This window comes from Cervus elaphus, chromosome 21, assembly GCF_910594005.1.
Source record: "Cervus elaphus chromosome 21, mCerEla1.1, whole genome shotgun sequence".
Taxonomy (NCBI): domain Eukaryota; kingdom Metazoa; phylum Chordata; class Mammalia; order Artiodactyla; family Cervidae; genus Cervus; species Cervus elaphus.
In genome coordinates, this window is record NC_057835.1 from 77,934,175 (window position 1) to 77,952,440 (window position 18,266).

At 38.9% G+C, this 18,266-nt stretch overlaps 1 protein-coding gene across 1 annotated transcript; it reads right to left on the reverse strand.

Annotated features, from left to right (window-relative positions):
- Positions 1-534: 534 nt before the first annotated feature.
- On the reverse strand, positions 535-15,792 carry LOC122679578 (solute carrier family 7 member 13-like). The gene is made up of 4 exons (XM_043880398.1): positions 14,995-15,792; positions 12,949-13,080; positions 5,121-5,482; positions 535-851 (listed from the first exon to the last, which is right to left on the reverse strand). The coding sequence occupies exons 1-4, from the start codon at positions 15,677-15,679 to the stop codon at positions 558-560; spliced, it is 1,473 nt and encodes a 490-aa protein (XP_043736333.1). The 5' UTR covers positions 15,680-15,792; the 3' UTR covers positions 535-557.
- Positions 15,793-18,266: the final 2,474 nt, after the last annotated feature.

An 18,266-nucleotide genomic window follows, 5' to 3' on the forward strand; every position in this document is an offset into this window, starting at 1 on the left:
AACTGAGAAGCTATCAAGGGAGATGCCCTCTACAGGGATGTGTCCTGACAGTCCATTCACTTACTCACTCACTTGCCTGTGCATTCAGATATTTATTTTATAGGCTGTCTATTTTTATGCACACACTGTCTTAGGGAGAGAGTATACAAATTTAAATATATGAAATGTAGTTAAAATTTTTTTAAATGGCTAAGGAGTAATCCCTAGCTTTAGGGTGCTCGCTGTCTTTAGGGAAAAAGTAAGTAGACAATTAAAAAAGGGTGTGGACTCTGACATATTAATAATAAACTCAGAAGCATTAGTGAACAAAGAGGGACATCTACTACACTCTTGGGAAATTGGGAATCGGCATGATTTATTGGAGAAGTAAGGTTTCGTTTACAAACAACAAGAGTTAAAGTGTTAAAGTGCTGGACATTAAGTATTTTGTGCGGTGTTACATATGTGGCATGTGTATACATATACATAAGGAATATGAATATGTATTAGGAATATTCTAGTTGAAAGGGAAAGATACTTTTAATAAGTCAATAGTTTGCCAAATATGCGTAATTTATTTATTCTTTTTTGGTTGCAGTTACAGGTGAATTTTTCTGTACATTTTCTCCTATTGAAATATATTCATCAATGTCATCAGTAGGTGAAACATTTAGTAGTAACTGTAAAAAGCAAGTTATCTTGTTGAAGTATGTAGAACCCAAATTAAAATGCACAAAAGGCAAATAAAATAAAAGTCCACTGAAGATAAAAAGAATAACATAGATATGGTACATCTGAGGAGACTTGATGATGGGTGTCAAAACCAAGAACAAAGACATGGCCATGGTTCCAAATACAAATGGCAAGCGTACCTGAGGACAGACATAAATTTGTGTTAGAGTGGACTTGGAAGTGATTACAAATAATAATGTGAAATATTTTATATACAAACATTTGTTTAATATGGAGGAAGTTGGTTTCATTGATAAAAAAATATTTACCTACCAGGTCTTCCTTAGTTTTATATAAGAGAAAACAATCTGCTGGGAATCTCCTCAGAGTGTGAAGTAGCAGAAGTGAAAGCTTTTTCCTAGTAGTTTCACCATTTTGCTCTCCCTTTGATTTTTTTCATAAGTGCGTGCCAGTTGCCCATTTAGCTCTCTTTATTTATTTTGGCCGTGTGGGTCTTCATCGCTGCATGCACGATTTTTCTAGTTCTGGCGAATAGGGGCTGCTCTCTAGTTGCAGTGTCTGGGCGTCTTATTGTGGAGACTTCTCTCGTTGCAGGGCACACAGGTTTCAGGTAGTTTGGGCACACAGGCTTAGTGTTACAGCTCGTGGGCTCTAGCACACAGGCTTAGTTGCCTTGTGGCATATGGAATCTTCCTGGACCAGGTATCCAACCTGTGTCCTCTGCATTGGCAGACAGATTCTTAACTACTGGACCACCAGGGAACTCCCATGCAGATCTCTTGAATAATGACCCTCAGAAATATTCCATACTATTACCATAAAGCATTTTTTCATTATAAATTTTTTTGAACTTTTTATTTTCAAGCAATATCAAAATTAATATTTTTTGTACCTCAATCATAATGACATAACATACAACCTACATATAACCTAATATGACAGACGTCATTTTTGGGGGCTCCAGAATCACTGCAGATGGTGACTGCAGCCATGAAATTAAAAGACGCTTGCTCCCTGGAAGGAAAGTTATGACCAACCTAGACAGCATATTAAAAAGCAGAGACATCACTTTGCCAACAAAGGTCTGTCTAGTCAAAGCTATGGTTTTTCAGTAGTCATGTATGGATGTGGGAGTTGGACTATAAGAAAGCTGAGCACCGAAGAACTGATGCTTTTGAACTATGGTGTTGGAGAAGACTCTTGAGAGTCCCTTGGACTGCAAGGAGATGCAATCAGTCCATCCTAAAGGAAATCATCCTGAATATTCATTGGAAGGCCTGATGCTGAAGCTGAAACTCCAATACTTTGGCCACCTCATGTGAAGAACTGACTCACTGGAAAAGACCCTGATGTTGGGAAAGATTGAAGGCAGAAGGAGAAGGGGACAACAGAGGATGAGATTGTTGGAATACATCACCAACTCAATGAGTTTGAGTAACTCATGACATGAGTTTGAGTAAACTCCGGGAGTTGGTGATGGACAGGGAGGCCTGGGCTGCTGCAGTCCATGGGGTCACAAAGAGTCGGACACGACTGAGCGACTAAGCTGAATGGAACCTATATATAATTCCTTTTGGGAACGTTTTTATCATAAAAGGACCACAGGGTTGGATTCATTTTCTCTGATCTTCACTTTTTCCTTAATATGGATCTTAACAATATATATCTTTCAAATTTGTGTACCTTAATTTGGATAATTAAAGAATATACAAGCATGCACATTTATACATAATTAAAGAGTGGTAATTGCAAAAAAAAAAAAAGAGTGGTAATTGCAAGCAGTAAAATGCTTAGTTAAATGCTGTTGATTCTTGCCTATTACTGTATTTTGTGTAACTCTTCTCTCTCCTATTAGACTAGGAAGTTATCAATGCCTTATTAATGGGAAATTTATCTATCTATCTCTAAAGTGTTTAGACTAGTGTCTTCCACATAGTGGTTCCTTAGTAGTTGCTTCAGTATTTATTAGATCATTAAGTGACTCAGATTATCATTATCTTTCCTTCTTTTCAATCTTGAAATGTGGATTTCTGGTCCTCACCCTAAGCATTAGAATCCCCAGGGGTGATGTCTAGGAATCTGAATTTATACAAGAAACCCAAAAGTTATTCTTTTTCACAGTAGACTTTAAAAGTCTAAATTATGAAACTGTGTTGATTTTCTTTTTTAACCTTCTACTTGACTCCACAACTTTGTATACTGCTGAGGTATTTCTGCCGGTATTCTGCTACATCCTTTTACCTTATACAAGGTCCATAATAAAAGAGGCCCCTTGATTTATTTAGAATATGATTCATTGATAAAACAATGATTATTTGAAACCTACCCCCTTTAAAAATGACTTATAGGCCTAACAATAAAAGGTGATATAGCAAGACATGCATGCCATAAGCTGACCAAGTGACTGACCGCTAACTTAGCTTGGCGCGTTCTAGCAGCCTACATGAAAAGGGAAGCAACAGCTTACAGTCTAAGTACTGAAGCTGAGCAGGAGAACCCTGTGGATTCCTGGGTACAAAAGCCTTTCTGTGTCCCCCATTTCTTATTTGTAGGAAACAGGCTTCATTCAGCCTCCGTGACCTTCCCTGAGTTCCAAAGGACAGTTCAAACAGTCCACAGTCAGAGAGGAGCGGGGATGCAGAGACACGGGAGAAACTGTCGAGATGCGGGAGGGTGGCGCCGGGGCGGGGCGGCTTCCCCTCAGGGGATAGGCATAGCAATATCTTTGAGCTCCTCTGAAGAACTAAAACCATCACCAGATGGAAGAGTTTTAACTGCTTGATGAAGCATCCTTCATTCCAGAGAGAGGGTCTTAGAGAGAAAGTCATCACGAAACCCCCAGGTGTCAGAGGATATTTGGATTGAAGGAAGGCAGGCCCTGCAGGCCCCCTGACCCTTCTCAGCAACCCTGCCCCTGACTAGAAGACTCCTCACAGCTCTCCTGATGTCGGGTTGGGACACAGTCATGAGGGAGTTAGCCCACTGTGGCCCCCTTTGCCTGACAAGGCAATGCAGCTGTTCTTTTCTACTTCACCCAAACTCTGTCTCCAAGATTCTCTTTGTTACTAGTGTATACAGGCTGATTTTTGGTATCAGGATCTGTAAAGAAAACTAAATAATCCACATAGAAACCCAAGTATTTCTGATATAAATATTAGAAGTAACTTTCTTTGGGGCTCTAGTATAGAGAGTAGCATAATGTAAAAATAAACCACTTACTCTCTTTGCAGTGAGTATAGGAATGAGTTGCTGGGGGTTGTTTGGTTAAACAGAATATCGATTAAATCCACAATATAGATGGATGGGTTATGGTAGACAATTAGAAGAAAAAAATTTTCCATAAGCTTATATGAAACATTTCAAATGCAGTTAATGGTAGACCGAGGTTTTGGTGGGTTGAGGCATCAACAGAGAACGTATCCCTCAGTCAATCTTTCATAGATACTCTGTCTCTGAGGTGAGATTTTAATAGACGAATGAGTTTGTGATCATACGACTTCACAGATACCTAGAGTGTAGTTCTTCTGTGTTGGCCAGTTAAAGCTGGAGACTTATACATCGATAGACATTTAAACTGATAAGCCTGGAAAGCCCTAGGCAAGCCTACAAGGTAATCTAAGGTAGTGCCATTAAGAGGATGCTCAAATAATCCTCGGCCCTGGACACTGCTCAGTCTCACACACTGAGACGGAATACAGACCTTATGCCTCTCACATATGGTCCTTCTTGACTCAAGTGTCACTAGCTGTAATACAGTAGAATATCCTAAATATAAAATCTATTCTCAAATGTTCCTAAAATGGGGTCACAGTGGGTTAGAAAGATTTTTTCATGTAGATATAAGGAAGAAGTATTAAAAGTACAAAATGAGCTGTGGTACATATACACCATGGAATATTACTCAGCCATTAAAAAGAATTCATTTGAATCAGTCCTAATGAGATGGATGAAACTGGAGCCCATTATACAGAGTGAAGTAAGCCAGAAAGATAAAGATCATTACAGCATACTAACACATATATATGGAATTTAGAAAGATGGTAATGATAACCCTATATGCAAAACAGAAAAAGAGACACAGATGTACAGAACAGACTTTTGGACTCTGTGGGAGAAGGCGAGGGTGGGACGTTTCGAGAGAACAGCATGTACATTATCTATGGTGAAACAGACCACCGGCCCAGGTGGGATGCATGAGACAAGTGCTCGGGCCAGGTGCACTGGGAGGACCCAGGGGAATCAGGTGTGGGGGGAGGTGGGAGGGGGATTGGGATGGGGAATACGTGTAACTCCATGGCTGATTCATGTCAATGTATGACAAAACCCACTGCAATGTTGCGAAGTAATTAGCCTCCAACTAATAAAAATAATTGAAAAAAAAATAAAAGTACAAAATGCTCTTTAAAAAGATATAGGATTTTTTTTTCCCTCCCCCTGGTTTGACTTACCTTGTAAGGTCTGGGTAGGTTGGGCTCCTGGAATCTCAGTTTAAGCAAGCCCATCATCATTAGCCCAAGCTGAATCCAGTCTGTGAATCCCACATAATTTATTAAAAGGATTAAGTCTGAGGGAATAATTAAGATGGAGGCAAAGATGAGCATCTGAATCACAGCTGCAACTGGACAAGAGTGAATATTCAACGTTGAGAGGATCAAAGGTAGCTGACCCTCCTGGCTTGCCATGTACCATAACCTTGATGTTGAAAATACACTGCAGTTGAGGGAGCTAACTATTGAGGAAGAAACGCCAAGTGAAACGGCCCATTGCATGGAAGGGATTACTCTATCCATCCAAGTAACAGCAACAGCATCTGCAAGGGAGTAGAGAAGCCACTAATTACATGCTGATGTAAAATTCATACTGCATAGTATTTTTAGTTGGCTTAGAAAGTATTAAATTATCATTGCAGCAAAGACACAGGACTGGTGTAAGTAATAGGTTGAAACTGCCAACCTTTTCTAAAAATCACGAATGAGTCTCGGATTTTGTCAAAAGCATTTTGTGACTCTCAATATTATAATGTGATTCTTGTCTGTTATGAAATTAACTTAGTAAAATATTAATTGCTTTTGGGATGCTAAACCAACCAATGATAAACCTCACTTGTTCATGGTGTATGCTCCTTTTTATGCGTTGCTGGACTCAATTTACCAGTGTTTTTAAGAACTGTGTGACATTGTACTTCACGGAACAATACATGTTGGATGTAACATGTGTATGTAATTTCTTTCTTTGTGTAAATAATTATTCTGGCTTTGGTATCATAGAAATACTGGTTCCATAAAATAAGTTTGGATGTGTCCCCTCTTCCATTTTCTGGAAGAGATTGTTTAGGAGTGGTATTGTTTCTTTCTTAAATGTTTGATGCAATTCATCAGTAAAGCTACTAGGGTCTGGGATTTGATTTGTGGGGCGATTTTAGATTATTAACTCAATTTTTTAAAAAAAATATAGATTTATTCAGATATTTTATGTCTTCTGGAGGCAGTTCTGTTAACTGAGGAGTAATAAAAATTACTCAGTGGCACATAGCACTCTCTTTTCCACGGCTTCTTCCCTTTTGCTCCTCAACCTCTGGTTGAGGAGAAAGATGACTAGGGGTTGACTGAGGTCTCCCTACCCTGAAAGCTATACCCATCCGAGCAGGCTGGGAAACTTTATGACGGTTCTTAGATATGGGTTCCCAAGTCATCAACAAGCCCTTCAGCTAAGGGGATCTGGGTTGAACTCACAGTGCGGAAGGGAAGCCCTCTACCCACAGAGGTTCCTTTGTGAATAAAGCCCTTTGGGTACACTCAAAGTGTTATAGTTTCATGGCTTCCACTGTTGGCTATTTGTTGGTATTGCTATTTTAGGAAGAGGTGTGTGTAGAGTATAATGGGACATGTGAGTTCCTTCGAAACCCCTCTCCTTTCTCCTTCCTTGTGTGGTTCAAAAAACAATGTCGAATCTCAGTGGGAGAAAGATCATAGACCTGATGGAAAACTTCGAGGCAGCAACGGTGGTGGTAAAAGATGCAATATCTCAATCTAACTATGATGTGCCCAGTGACAAAAGCTACTGGGAGCTGGAGGTTTACAGGGGATTGTTACTAAGTGATCACTTGTCCTCTAGCCCCAGTTGTGGTTGTTCCAGACACTGGGACTGTAATGGAGGCATTGTATAGATTGATGCCAGTTGATATCCTGTCTCAAACATTGCCAGCACTTCTTTTCTGTCTCACTTGCCCCTGAAGACCAAGACTAATTCACATTCATGTGGCAAGGCCTGCAATAGGCTTTCACAGCACTCCACTAGGGATTCCTAAACTTCCCTGCTATTTGCCACCAGCTGGTCTTCAGGATTTTTCAAGAGTGCCTCTGCCACCTGAGATCCAAAATGTACACTATATTCTTCATGATCGGTTGGTTGACAAGTTAAAAGCCTCAGTCTAAAAAGATCTGAATTGGTATTATTAAACTTCTACCAACAGGCTGTTGAACACCAATAAAATTTAGGGTACTGCTTGCCAAGTAAGTTTTCTTGGAAACATGTATGTAAATTTGCAACGCTTAGTACCTCTGGTAGTAAAAAAAAATTGTCTCTGGTTCCCTACCGGTAAAAGAAGACTCAGCACCTTAAGAATTCTTTGTGTGTTATAGTTAGCATGTGTCTCACTTGGGATTCTATCTAGTCTTCCATATCAGCTAATTCACAGATCAATGTCCTTTAACTGGAGGATCAAATCAACAGACTGTACTGAAAGCCGTACTGAAAGCTGTCCAGTAAACTCTGGCACCCTCTCTACCAGTGGGGATCCACAACCATAATTGCTGCTTTGACTTGGAAGTCTCTGTGACTGATGATGCTCTTCTGCATTGCAGGCAGAATCTTTACTGTCTAAGCCTCCAGGGAAGCCTCTTTTCTACTGCATTTTCAAGCAAAGAGAGGCACCTTATAGCTGGAGGTGCCCCTTGAGGCTTTTTACTTGTTTCCTCCTTGATACAACTATCTGGTAAATTCCTTTTGAAAAAATAATACTAGCTTAGCAAGTAGCACTGGGATATTGTAAAACTGAACACCTCATTCATGGAGGCTTTATGACTTTCCAGCCTGATAATCTCATTTGGGGATGAATCAAATTGAATTCAATTATTGAAAAGGTATGAAGAGCCCCCCAAATCTCTCTTATCAAGTGGAAATGGTATATTCAAGAACACAGCTCGCCTGGCCCAGTGGCCTCTTGGTTTTGCATGAAAAATTGCAAATTACGTGCCAGTTTGCTGACTGCAGCAGAGTTGCTGGTTCAGCAGGGCCCTCTGTTCACAAGGGCCCCTGTAAATATCTGGTCACGGTCCACCGACGGGTTAGCTGAACTGAAGCCCTGTGATGCCTGCCAGGCTGCTGTAGCTGCGAGTATCAGCACCAGCTTGCAGAATATGCTACAGACAGGATATTCTGCTCGGGAACTGGTGATCAAAAGCAGATTATTCAATCAGCAGCCTTGATTTCTTTCTATAGTTTATGGCCCCGGAGAGGGGTGTCTTTAGTCTGCCAGTCTGTGGTTTTCCAAGTGACAGACCAAACACCCAGGCCTCTGACAATAGTTCATGTCATTAGAAATATAAGCATGGTTCATCAAGGGGGGAATTGGCCAGAGCTATGAGAATAACCTTAAGTTCTGTCCATGGAGCCCATTCTCTGATGAGAATAATTGGAATAAAACTGCTGATTGGTACTGAACTATTCAGATTGCCATGACTGAATGTCTGAATCCATCTTTCTAGATATGGCAAAACTGACTATTATATATTGGACATAAGAAAAAGGACTCCATATTTTTGCTACAAAGGCTAACACCAAATGTCACACTGTGACTTCTGTCAAGATTTGACCATTTGTTCACAGTGAAGGAGGCCATTTACACAAGATTTTGTCCCTGCTCACTTCTGGCAAATTGACTGCGTTGCACCTTTGACCCTCTCTTGGGATGACAGCTCATAGCTGTTGGCGCTTTTCCAGGTTGCAGTATTACTATTCCAATTTGATCAGCCCTCTGTGGCCACACCACTGTGGCCCTTGAAACTAATCTTTGTTACGTGTTTGGCCATTCAAAATGTGACAGCTGACATCACAGAAGCACATCAACGTGCTGAAGGCAAAGGTATTCAATGTATCTTTCGTATACACCATTTGAATGCATCTGATATTGTTTAATGCTTGGATGGCTTCATCAAAAGTCAACCCAGAAATATTTCTGACTCTACCTCCCTCACATTCTTCTGGTCTACACTTCTTGGTCAGGTAGTTTGGTCACTGAATAAACCCTAAGTGTTTATTCAGGGAAGAGTGATCTTCCCTGGTGGATCAGAGAGTAAAGAGTCTACATGCAATGCAAGAGACCCGGGCTTGATCCCTGAGTTGGGAAGATCCCCTGGAGAAGGAAATGGCAACCCACTGCAGTGTTCTTACCTGCAGAATTCCATGGACAGAGGAGCCTGGTGGGCTACAGTTTGTGGGGTCACAAAGAGTCGGACACGACCGAGTGACTGACGCTTTCACTCTCAGAGAGTGATCACCTACTCTTGGCTGCTTCCTGAGTGATGGTCAGGGAGAGTAGCATAGGTAGTTATATAGTCCTATTTTGGAAACTCAGGACGATTTCCTGAACATAGCTGGATTTTATGCTTCTTCTTTTCCTCACATAGCAACCCCAATCTACCTGGTTGGTACAGACTCTGGGCAGCAGCCTGACCATAAAGAAGCCAAGAGGATTCAAAATCAATTTTGGTTCACACACCTGGATCCTCTTTTTGGACTGATGTGATCATAGATTATACAGATAATAACCACTTGACTGAGTACACTCTTTGCTAAGTCCTCTTATAGCGGCAATTGTGGCCTTCTAGAAGGGAATATTTAGACTGAAAAATATAGGGATAGAAGGACAATAATGACCTTTTGTCTTTTAGAGCCATTCCTGGGACCTGTCTTCTGAAGGAAGACTTGTAAAAGATTTAGATTCCCTAAGCTTGAGGATCTTCTACTGTTATGTGGAGATATCACTTGGCCTTCCTTGCTTTGTCTTTTGGGAATCAGGGTTTGGGGAACAGCATAAATGACATTCTAGATACTGCTATTATATGAAAAATAAATTGTCTTTGTCTCCATTGCCAACATCTATGAAACTGTGCCTGACTCCCTTATGAGGGGTTAAATCTCAGACTTCTCATAGTTGTTGAGAGTCTTGTGATTTCTTCCTTGACCCATGGGTTGTTTAGAAGTGTGTTGTTTAATTTTCAAATATGTGCGATTTCTCAAGTTACATTCTGTTGTTGGTTTGTATTGTGCATCTATTGCTGTTGAAGGAAATGTTTCATATGATAGAAATATTAAATTTTTGGAGACTTGCTTTATATCCTGACATTATGTCTATCCTAGGGAATGTCCCATAAGTGCTTGAAATAAATAAATATTCTGCTTCTGTTTGGTGGAGTGTTCTATAAATGTCAATTAGATTAGTTTGATTGATAGTGATGTGCAGATCTTCTATATCCTTATTGATTTTCCATCTAGTTATTGAGTGATGTATGGACATCTGCAACTATAGTTGCTGAATCATCTATTTCTCCTTTCAGTTACATTAGTATGGTTTCATGTATTCTGGGGCTGTGTTATTTAGAGGTGTATACATTTATAATTGTTATATCTTCTTCATGCATTGATCCTTTTATTAATATCATTACAAAATACCTTTCTTTGTCTCTAGTAATCTTTTAGTCTTTATTTTGTATAAATAATATTATATTCTAGCTTTCTTACAGTTAATGTTTGCCTGATAAACTTTTCCGTTCTTTTACTTTATACTTGATTGTGTTTTGAATCTAAAGTGTGTCTCATATAGACAGCATATAGTTGGATTGATAATTTTATCCAGTGTGACAATCTCTGCCTTCTTATTGTATTTGCATATTCTCATTTAATATTATTGATATTGTATTTACCTATGTCACTTTGCTATTTGTTTTTTATGTCTTATGTATTTTTGTTCTTTTGTTCTTCTATTTTTCATTTATTGTTAAATAGATTTTTTTTTTTTCTATGCCGTATGGCTTGTGGGATCTTAGTTCCTTAACCAGGAATCTAACCTGGGTCCTGGCAGTGAAAGTGCCTAACCACTGGGCTGCTCGGGAATTCCCTAAAGAGATAGTCTTAATGTGCCATTTAATTCCTCTGTTGATTTGTTCAGTTATTTTCTTAGTAGTTGGTCTGGTAATTACAGCATCCACCTTTAAATTCATAAAAGTCAATTTCCAGTTAATTTCAGTAAACTAGGACAACTTTCCTACTATAGCTCATTTCCTTCTCTTTTCTTTGTGCTATTATTGTCATATAGGTTATATTTATATATTTAATAAACTCTACACTAAAGTTTCAGAGTTATTACCTTAAATAATCTAAGGTATTTTTAAAGAATTAAAAAAATGTGTGTATACACATATGGAGTCTTTTATATTTACCCATATATTTAATATTTCTGGTTTTCTTTCTTCCTTCCCTTTGACTCAAGTTACTTTCTTTCAGTCTGAAGAATTTCTTTCAGTAAGTCTGCTAGCAATGAATTCTTTCAGTTTTTGTTAGAGTAACTTCACATACATTTTCACATTCATTATTACTACTAATGTGGGAAATGAACAAATAATATACTCTCATTTTACTTTTTTACATTTTTAAAAAATTGCAGTATAGTTGATTTAGAATATTGTGTTACTTTTTTGATGTCCAGCAAAGTGATTCAGTTATATATATATTTTTTCCAGATTCTTTTCCATGATAGATTATTAGATTGAATATCATTCCCTAAGCTATACAGTAAATCCTTGTTGCCTATCTATTTTATGTGTAGTGGTGAGTGTCTGTTAACACCATACTCCTAATTTATTCCTTCTCCCTTTCCCCTTTGGGAACAAACTGTAATTTGTTTTCTATGCCTGTGAGTTTGTTACCTGTTTCGTAAAATAAATTCATTTGTGTGTTTTTTTAGATTCCACAAATAAGTGATATCATATAATATTTGTCTTTCTGTGTCTGACTAGCTTTACTCAGTATGATAATCTCACGTCCATCCATGTTACTGCAAATGACAATATTTCATTGTTTTATGGCTGCATAGTGTCTGTCTGGGGCTTCTCAGCTGGCACAGTGGCGAAAGCTGCCCGTCGATGCAGGGGGCAGAAGAGACAGGAGTTCTATCCCTGGGTTGAGACGATCCCCTGGTGTTAGAAATGGCAGTATCCTTGCCTGGACAAGTCCACGGACAGAGGAACCTGGGGGCTACAGTCCGTGGGTTCACAGAGAGTCAGACTTGACTGAGCACACACACACAGTGTCTACTTATCCATCTATTTACTACATCGTCTTTACCCATTCATCTGTTGATGGACACCTAGGTTGCATGCATGTCTTGGATAAGTAGTGTCATTTAGAGTTGAGATAACTGAGGAGCGTCAAGCTTGGATGTAAGATAAGCCTAATTTTTCTTTTCAGTGAAAGCTATTACTGATTTTCTTTTATTTTTCTGATAACTGAAAGTGTAAAGTTTAAAAAATATTTACTTTATTAATATAGTTATATAGATATATTAAGTGCAATTGAGAAATGAGCTTCTTTCAATTTGTCTATTTTTAGAGCAAAAAACCAGTTTCTTTACCATAAGGCAGTAATTTCTGAAAATCTGAAAATACGAATAATTTTTATGGTAAACTGAAATTCTCTCTCTCTATAGATACACACACACACACACACACACACACACACACACACACATATATGATTCATGTCCACTTCACTAATAGGAAAGGTTAAGTACTCAAACTCTGTATAGATTTTGGGGATATGTCTGAAGACAAAATGTATGAGTTGTATTTCCTGGAGGCAAATGCTGACCCAGAGCGCCCACCTGCTCCTTATGAAGTATATCACAAGAGACTTTGATAAGTATTCTCATATTTTCTATTCTATTCTACCCATTGTGTCCTGCTTTTTTTTCCTTTTACATTTCTTGGTGTTTTCCATATTTTTGGCTGCTAGACCTTACTCTTTACTATATGCTCTAAAGAAATTGCTTGACCTTTTGAACATCTACCTTTACATAAATAGTTAAATAAATAAGCCAAAACATGAACCAGATTAGCATAATTATTTTAAAGTCTGCAAAAGATTCACTGTATACTCGAAACTCCCTTTATTCAGGACAATGAAATAGAGTGTCTTCCTTCTGGTTCTGTGCAACCATACCTGAGGACACGATTTCCTTCGGGGTCAGGACGGCTAGGTAGGAGATGTTAACTAGTAAGTAGATCAGTGCCACGAGGGTAAGTGCAGTGACCACACATTTGGGGATATTCTCACTAGGGTTTTTCAGCTCTCCTGCAAAAAAAAAAAGTGTCAGAAAAAATGACTAACCAGATCATCTTTGGAAGTAGGTTCATTATAACATACAATAACTAAAAGAAGTAGACACGACTACACACAGAAAGAGTTCATTTGGTTGAATGCTTATTTACCAAGTTTAGACAAAGTATTAACTTTAGCAGCAATGGAATTTTGCTGAATTCTGGGTTTTACTCTTGTGTCTTTGATGTGCCCAACATAAGCTTTTTGGATAAGAAAACAACTCAGAAAACCTGGATTCTAGGCCAGGAGGACTGGAGCAAATATTCCCTTACCTTACAGCCCACACTACAGAAGTAAAAGTTTGTGATAATGAAGGGTTGGAATAGCTCATCTGTTAATCTGGTCACGACAGTCTAGGATATTAGGGTAGATTCACCTGCTCTTTTCACTCCTTGGGTTAAGTTTCTAGATGAGCTAAATCTTAGATTAAACTTGACTGTACATTGCCAACACCAGTTTGACACAGATGTTTAACTACTTGGAAAATTTTTAACTTACAGTATGCAACTCCCTCAAAATAATTCACATGTATTAAAAAGAAAAAAGACCATAAAGATTTAGAGAAAAAAAGCTCAGATACATATTTATCTAAACCTTGAGATGGGGAAAGAGTTTTCAAGTATGGAGATAATGAAAAGTTAAAAGATAGATAGTTTAATACTTGTAGGTATTAAACTTCTAGTCTTTAAGACTGAAATTTTTAAAATCTTATGAACAAAATGAAAAAAGAAGCCAAACAACAGGGACTTCACTGGTGGTCTAATGGTTAAGAATCCACCTGGAGATGCAGGAGACATGGGTTTGATCCTTGCCAGGGAAATAAGATCCCACATGCTGCAGGGCAACTAAGTCCACATGCCTTAACTACTGAGCCCACATGCCCAACTAGAGCGCCCACGCACCACGAAAGATCCTGCAGGTCGCAACTCAGACTTGACAGACAGATTAATGAAAACAAACAAAGATAGCCATTTACCTATCCTACAAGGAAGAAATTGGTCATTAACATTTGCAAAACTCTGCCCTTTCACTAGAAAATGAAGAAAAAATGAGTTCTGAAATTTTATTTTCACAACCTTCAGTGACCATAAAGAGTGAAAAAGGTTTGATGATTTCAGGTGTCATCATTTTAATTCACACTAATAGACATTTGTAAAGCCTTTCTGGGATGTATTTTGGCAATATTTCTCAAGACATTTCTGAATATTTGTATGGTTCACTTAGTAATTTTACTAAGATTTTTCAAGACTTTTTTCCTAATAAAACAATGAGAATTCCACAAAGATTTATATAAAAGGATGCTGATTGGAACAATAACCATAAAATTTTAAAGTGAAAAACTGGAAAAAATTCTGGTAACCAACAATGGGAGATGCTTGAAAAATGGTCAAATTGCATATGATAGAATATTGTGTATTCATTTAAAGGCATTTATATTTAATAATGTTTATGAATGCTCACTATGTGCTTTAAGTAAAATAAATGATGAGTATATGTACAAGTGTGACCCCTGCAAGTGTGTACATACAAGATAATTGGTAATCTTTATTTTAATTTATATTTTCTGTATTTAAATTTTTCTCTGATGAGCTTTTGCTATTAAGATATTTGTTCAGTAAAAAAAAAATGCAATTGTTGCTGAGTCCTTAAACTGTATCAGTTCTACACTTACTTGTTTTAATTTGTAAACACCTAGAAAATATTTTGCCTTCCAAAGTTAGAAAACCACATTTGTAGAGAGTTTAATGCATTTCCACCCACCTGACAGAAGAGAGACACACGTCAGAGTGAAACAATGTTGTGTTTTTTTCTTAGAATTAAGCTGATTAACCCTTGTATGTTTATAGCCTGGTGGAGCTCTTTATAATTTAAAAATAATAACTTTACCTGCTATTCGGACAAGGACTCCCCAACCAGAATACGCATACAATCCTTGTAAGAAGGCTTCGGCAATCTGTGAAGCATCCGGAACTTCAGCATCAAATGCTTTCTCAAACCTGGCTAGGCTCTCCCTTCTTCCTCTCACCAGCAACACGATTCCAGTTACAGAGATGAAGCCGAGAACTGTCATTTTCACAGCGGTACTGACAGTCTGAAACCACGTCACCTCCTTCACTCCCCGAGCATTCAGAATTCCCAAGCACCACAAGATAGCCAAAGCCAAACATTTCTTTGGCATCTCGGGAACAAGACACCCAGGATAGAAAGGCTGCGTAATGTACCCCGCTAGCAGCAAGCCGCGCGCAGCTATTCCTGCGGGAGTACTGAATAGATTGATCCAGAGGTAGAAGAAAGCAATAAAGGGTCCAAGAGACCTTTTGAGAAAATAATACTGTGCTCCACTTCTAGGGAAGGTGGTCCCCAGCTCTGCGTGACTCAGGGCAGCCAGCATAGACACCACAGCGCAAGCAGCCCAAATACTTAGGGACACGCCCACGTTGAGTGAAGAGTATTTTAACACCCCTTTAGGAGCAATAAATATTCCCGCACCTATGATGATACTGAATAAAAAAATCGTCCCATGGAAATATCCTATTACCCGCTGAAGCTGAGTGCTTTCTCCCATCTTCATTTTCTCAAGTCTGACACTTAAGGTCCAAAGCTAACATAAATTCACTGTTTACTCTGTGACACTTGTGATCTTCTTACAGTTAAATGTGTTGGTTCCCTCCTCTTCTCCTCCTCAAATAAACTTCCCCACAGCACTTAGCATAATAAAAAAAAAGTTAACTTGTAAAGTTAATTAAACTAAAGTTTATGAGATCTTAAAATTAGGGTTAAAATGTTTTACTGTTAAACATTTTAAAAGTTAAACACAATTAAACAAGTTAGACACAGCTAATTGGGAATAAGAGATGAAAACATCCAGGTCAGGTTTCCACTATGGATATGTAACCACATTCATTTCGATCCTTAAACAAGTAATTCTTTAAAAGTTTGTACCATAAGGAAGTTTGTAAAGAATGACAAAAATACAAGGTCTGAATCATAAGTTTGCCCCTTGTTAGCAGATGTTGGTTTGAATCACACACACACCTGCCACTTACTAGAAAATACACGTCACTTTTTTTTTTTTTAAAAATGGGACTGATAATCCTTATCTTACTTTTTCTTTAATAGAATTAAATAAGGTAATTTACTGATGAAGCAAATACTAATACAGAGCTCCTAGTACTATACCTAACACAGTTTGCGTGCCTGCCCAGTTGTGTATGGCCCTTTGGACTGCTACCCAGCAGGCTCCTCTGTCCATGGGATTTTCCAGGCAAGAGTACTGGAGTGGGTTGCCACTTCCTCCTTCAGAGGATCCTCCTGACCCAGGGATCGAACCCACATCTCCTGCGTCTCCTCCACGGGCAGGCTTATTCTTTACCACTGAGCCACCTGGGAAGCCCCACCTAACATATTTTAGGGATCCATAAAAGTTAGTTTTGTCATTTGGTTATTTTCAGTTCAGTTCAGTTCAGTCCCTCAGTCGTGTCCAACTCTCCGTGACCCTATGGACTGCAGCACGCCAGGCCTCCCTGTCCATCATCAACTCCCGGAGTTTACCCAAACTCATATCTGTTGAGTCAGTGATGCCATCCAACAAACTCGTTCTCTGTCATCCCCTTCTCCTCCTGCCCTCAATCTTTCCCAGCATCAGGGTCTTTTCAAATGAGTCAGCTCTTCGCATCATGTGGCCGAAGTATTGGAGTTTCAGCTTCAATGTCAGTCCTTCCAATGAATATTCAAGACTGATTTCCTTTAGGATGGACTGGATCTCCTTGCAGTCCAAGGGACTCTTAAGAGTCTTCTCCAACACCACAGTTCAAAAGCATCAATTCTTCAATGCTCAGCTTTCTTCACAGTCCAATTCTCACATCCATACATGACCACTGGAAAAACCATAGCCTCGTCTAGATGGACCTTTGTTGGCAAAGTAATGTCTTTGCTTTTTAATATGCTGTTTAGGTTGGTCATAACTTTCCTTCCAAGGAGTAAGCATCTTTTAATTTCATGGCTGCAGTCACCATCTGCAGTGATTTTGGAGCCCCCCAAAATAAACTCTGTCACTGTTTCCACTGTCTCCCCATCTATTTACCATGAAATGATGAGAACAGATGCCATGATCTTAGTTTTCTGAATGTTGAGTTTTAAGCCAACTTTTTCACTCTTCTCTTTCACTTTCATCAAGAGGCTGTTTAGTTCTTCACTTTTTGCATAAGGGTGGTGTCATCTGCATATCTGAGGTTATTGATATTTCTCCCTGCAATCTTGATTCCAGCTTGCGCTTCATCTAGCCCAACATTTCTCATGATGTACTCTGCATATAAGTTAAGTAAGCAGGGTGACAATATACAGCCTTGATGTACTCCTTTTCCTATTTGGAACCAGTCTGTTGTTCCATGTCCAGTTCTAACTGTTGCTTCCTGACCTGCATACAGATTTCTCAAGAGGCAGGTCAGGTGGTCTGGTATTCCTATCTCTTTCAGAATTTTCCAGAGTTTATTGTGATCCACAAATGCTTTGGCATAGTCAATAAAACAGAAACGTTTTTCTGGAACCCTCTTGGTTTTTCAATGATCTAGCAGATGTTGGCAATTTGATCTTTGGTTCCTCTGCCTTATTTAAAACCAGCTTGAACATCTGGAGGTTCGCGGTTCACGCATTGTTGAAGTCTGGCTTGGAGAAATTTGAGCATTACTTTATTAGCGTGTGAGATGAGTGCAACTGTGTGGAGTTTGAGCATTCTTTTGCATTGCCTTTCTTTGGGATTGGAATGAAAACTGACTTTTTCCAGTCCTGTGGCCACTGCTGAGTTTTCCAAATTTGCTGGCATATTGAGTGCAGCACTTTCACAGCATCATCTTTTAGGATTTGTAATAGCTCAACTGGAACTCTATCACCTCCACTAGCTTTGTTCATAGCGATGCTTCCTAAGGCCCACTTGACTTCACATTCCAAGATGTCTGGCTCTAGGTGAGTGATCACACCATCGTGATTATCTGAGTTGTGAAGATCTTCTGTGCTTACTCCTTGGAAGGAAAGTTATGACAAACCAAACAGTTCTTCTGTATATTCTTGCCACTTCTTCTTAATATCTTCTGCTTCTGTTAGGTCCGTACCATTTCTGTCCTTTATTGTGCCCATCTGTGCATGAAATGTTCCCTTGGTAT

What these genes read in the sequence shown, in the direction of transcription:
- LOC122679578 (XM_043880398.1), bottom strand. Translation starts at nt 15,679, where the DNA reads ATGAAGATGGGAGAAAGCACTCAGCTTCAGCGGGTAATAGGATATTTC. An exon ending in GAAGGAAATCGTGTCCTCAG is followed by an intron (nt 5,483 to 12,948) that starts GTATGGTTGCAC and finishes ACTCCCTTGCAG; the next exon opens with ATGCTGTTGCTGTTACTTGG. An exon ending in ACCTACCCAGACCTTACAAG is followed by an intron (nt 852 to 5,120) that starts GTAAGTCAAACC and finishes GTCTGTCCTCAG; the next exon opens with GTACGCTTGCCATTTGTATT.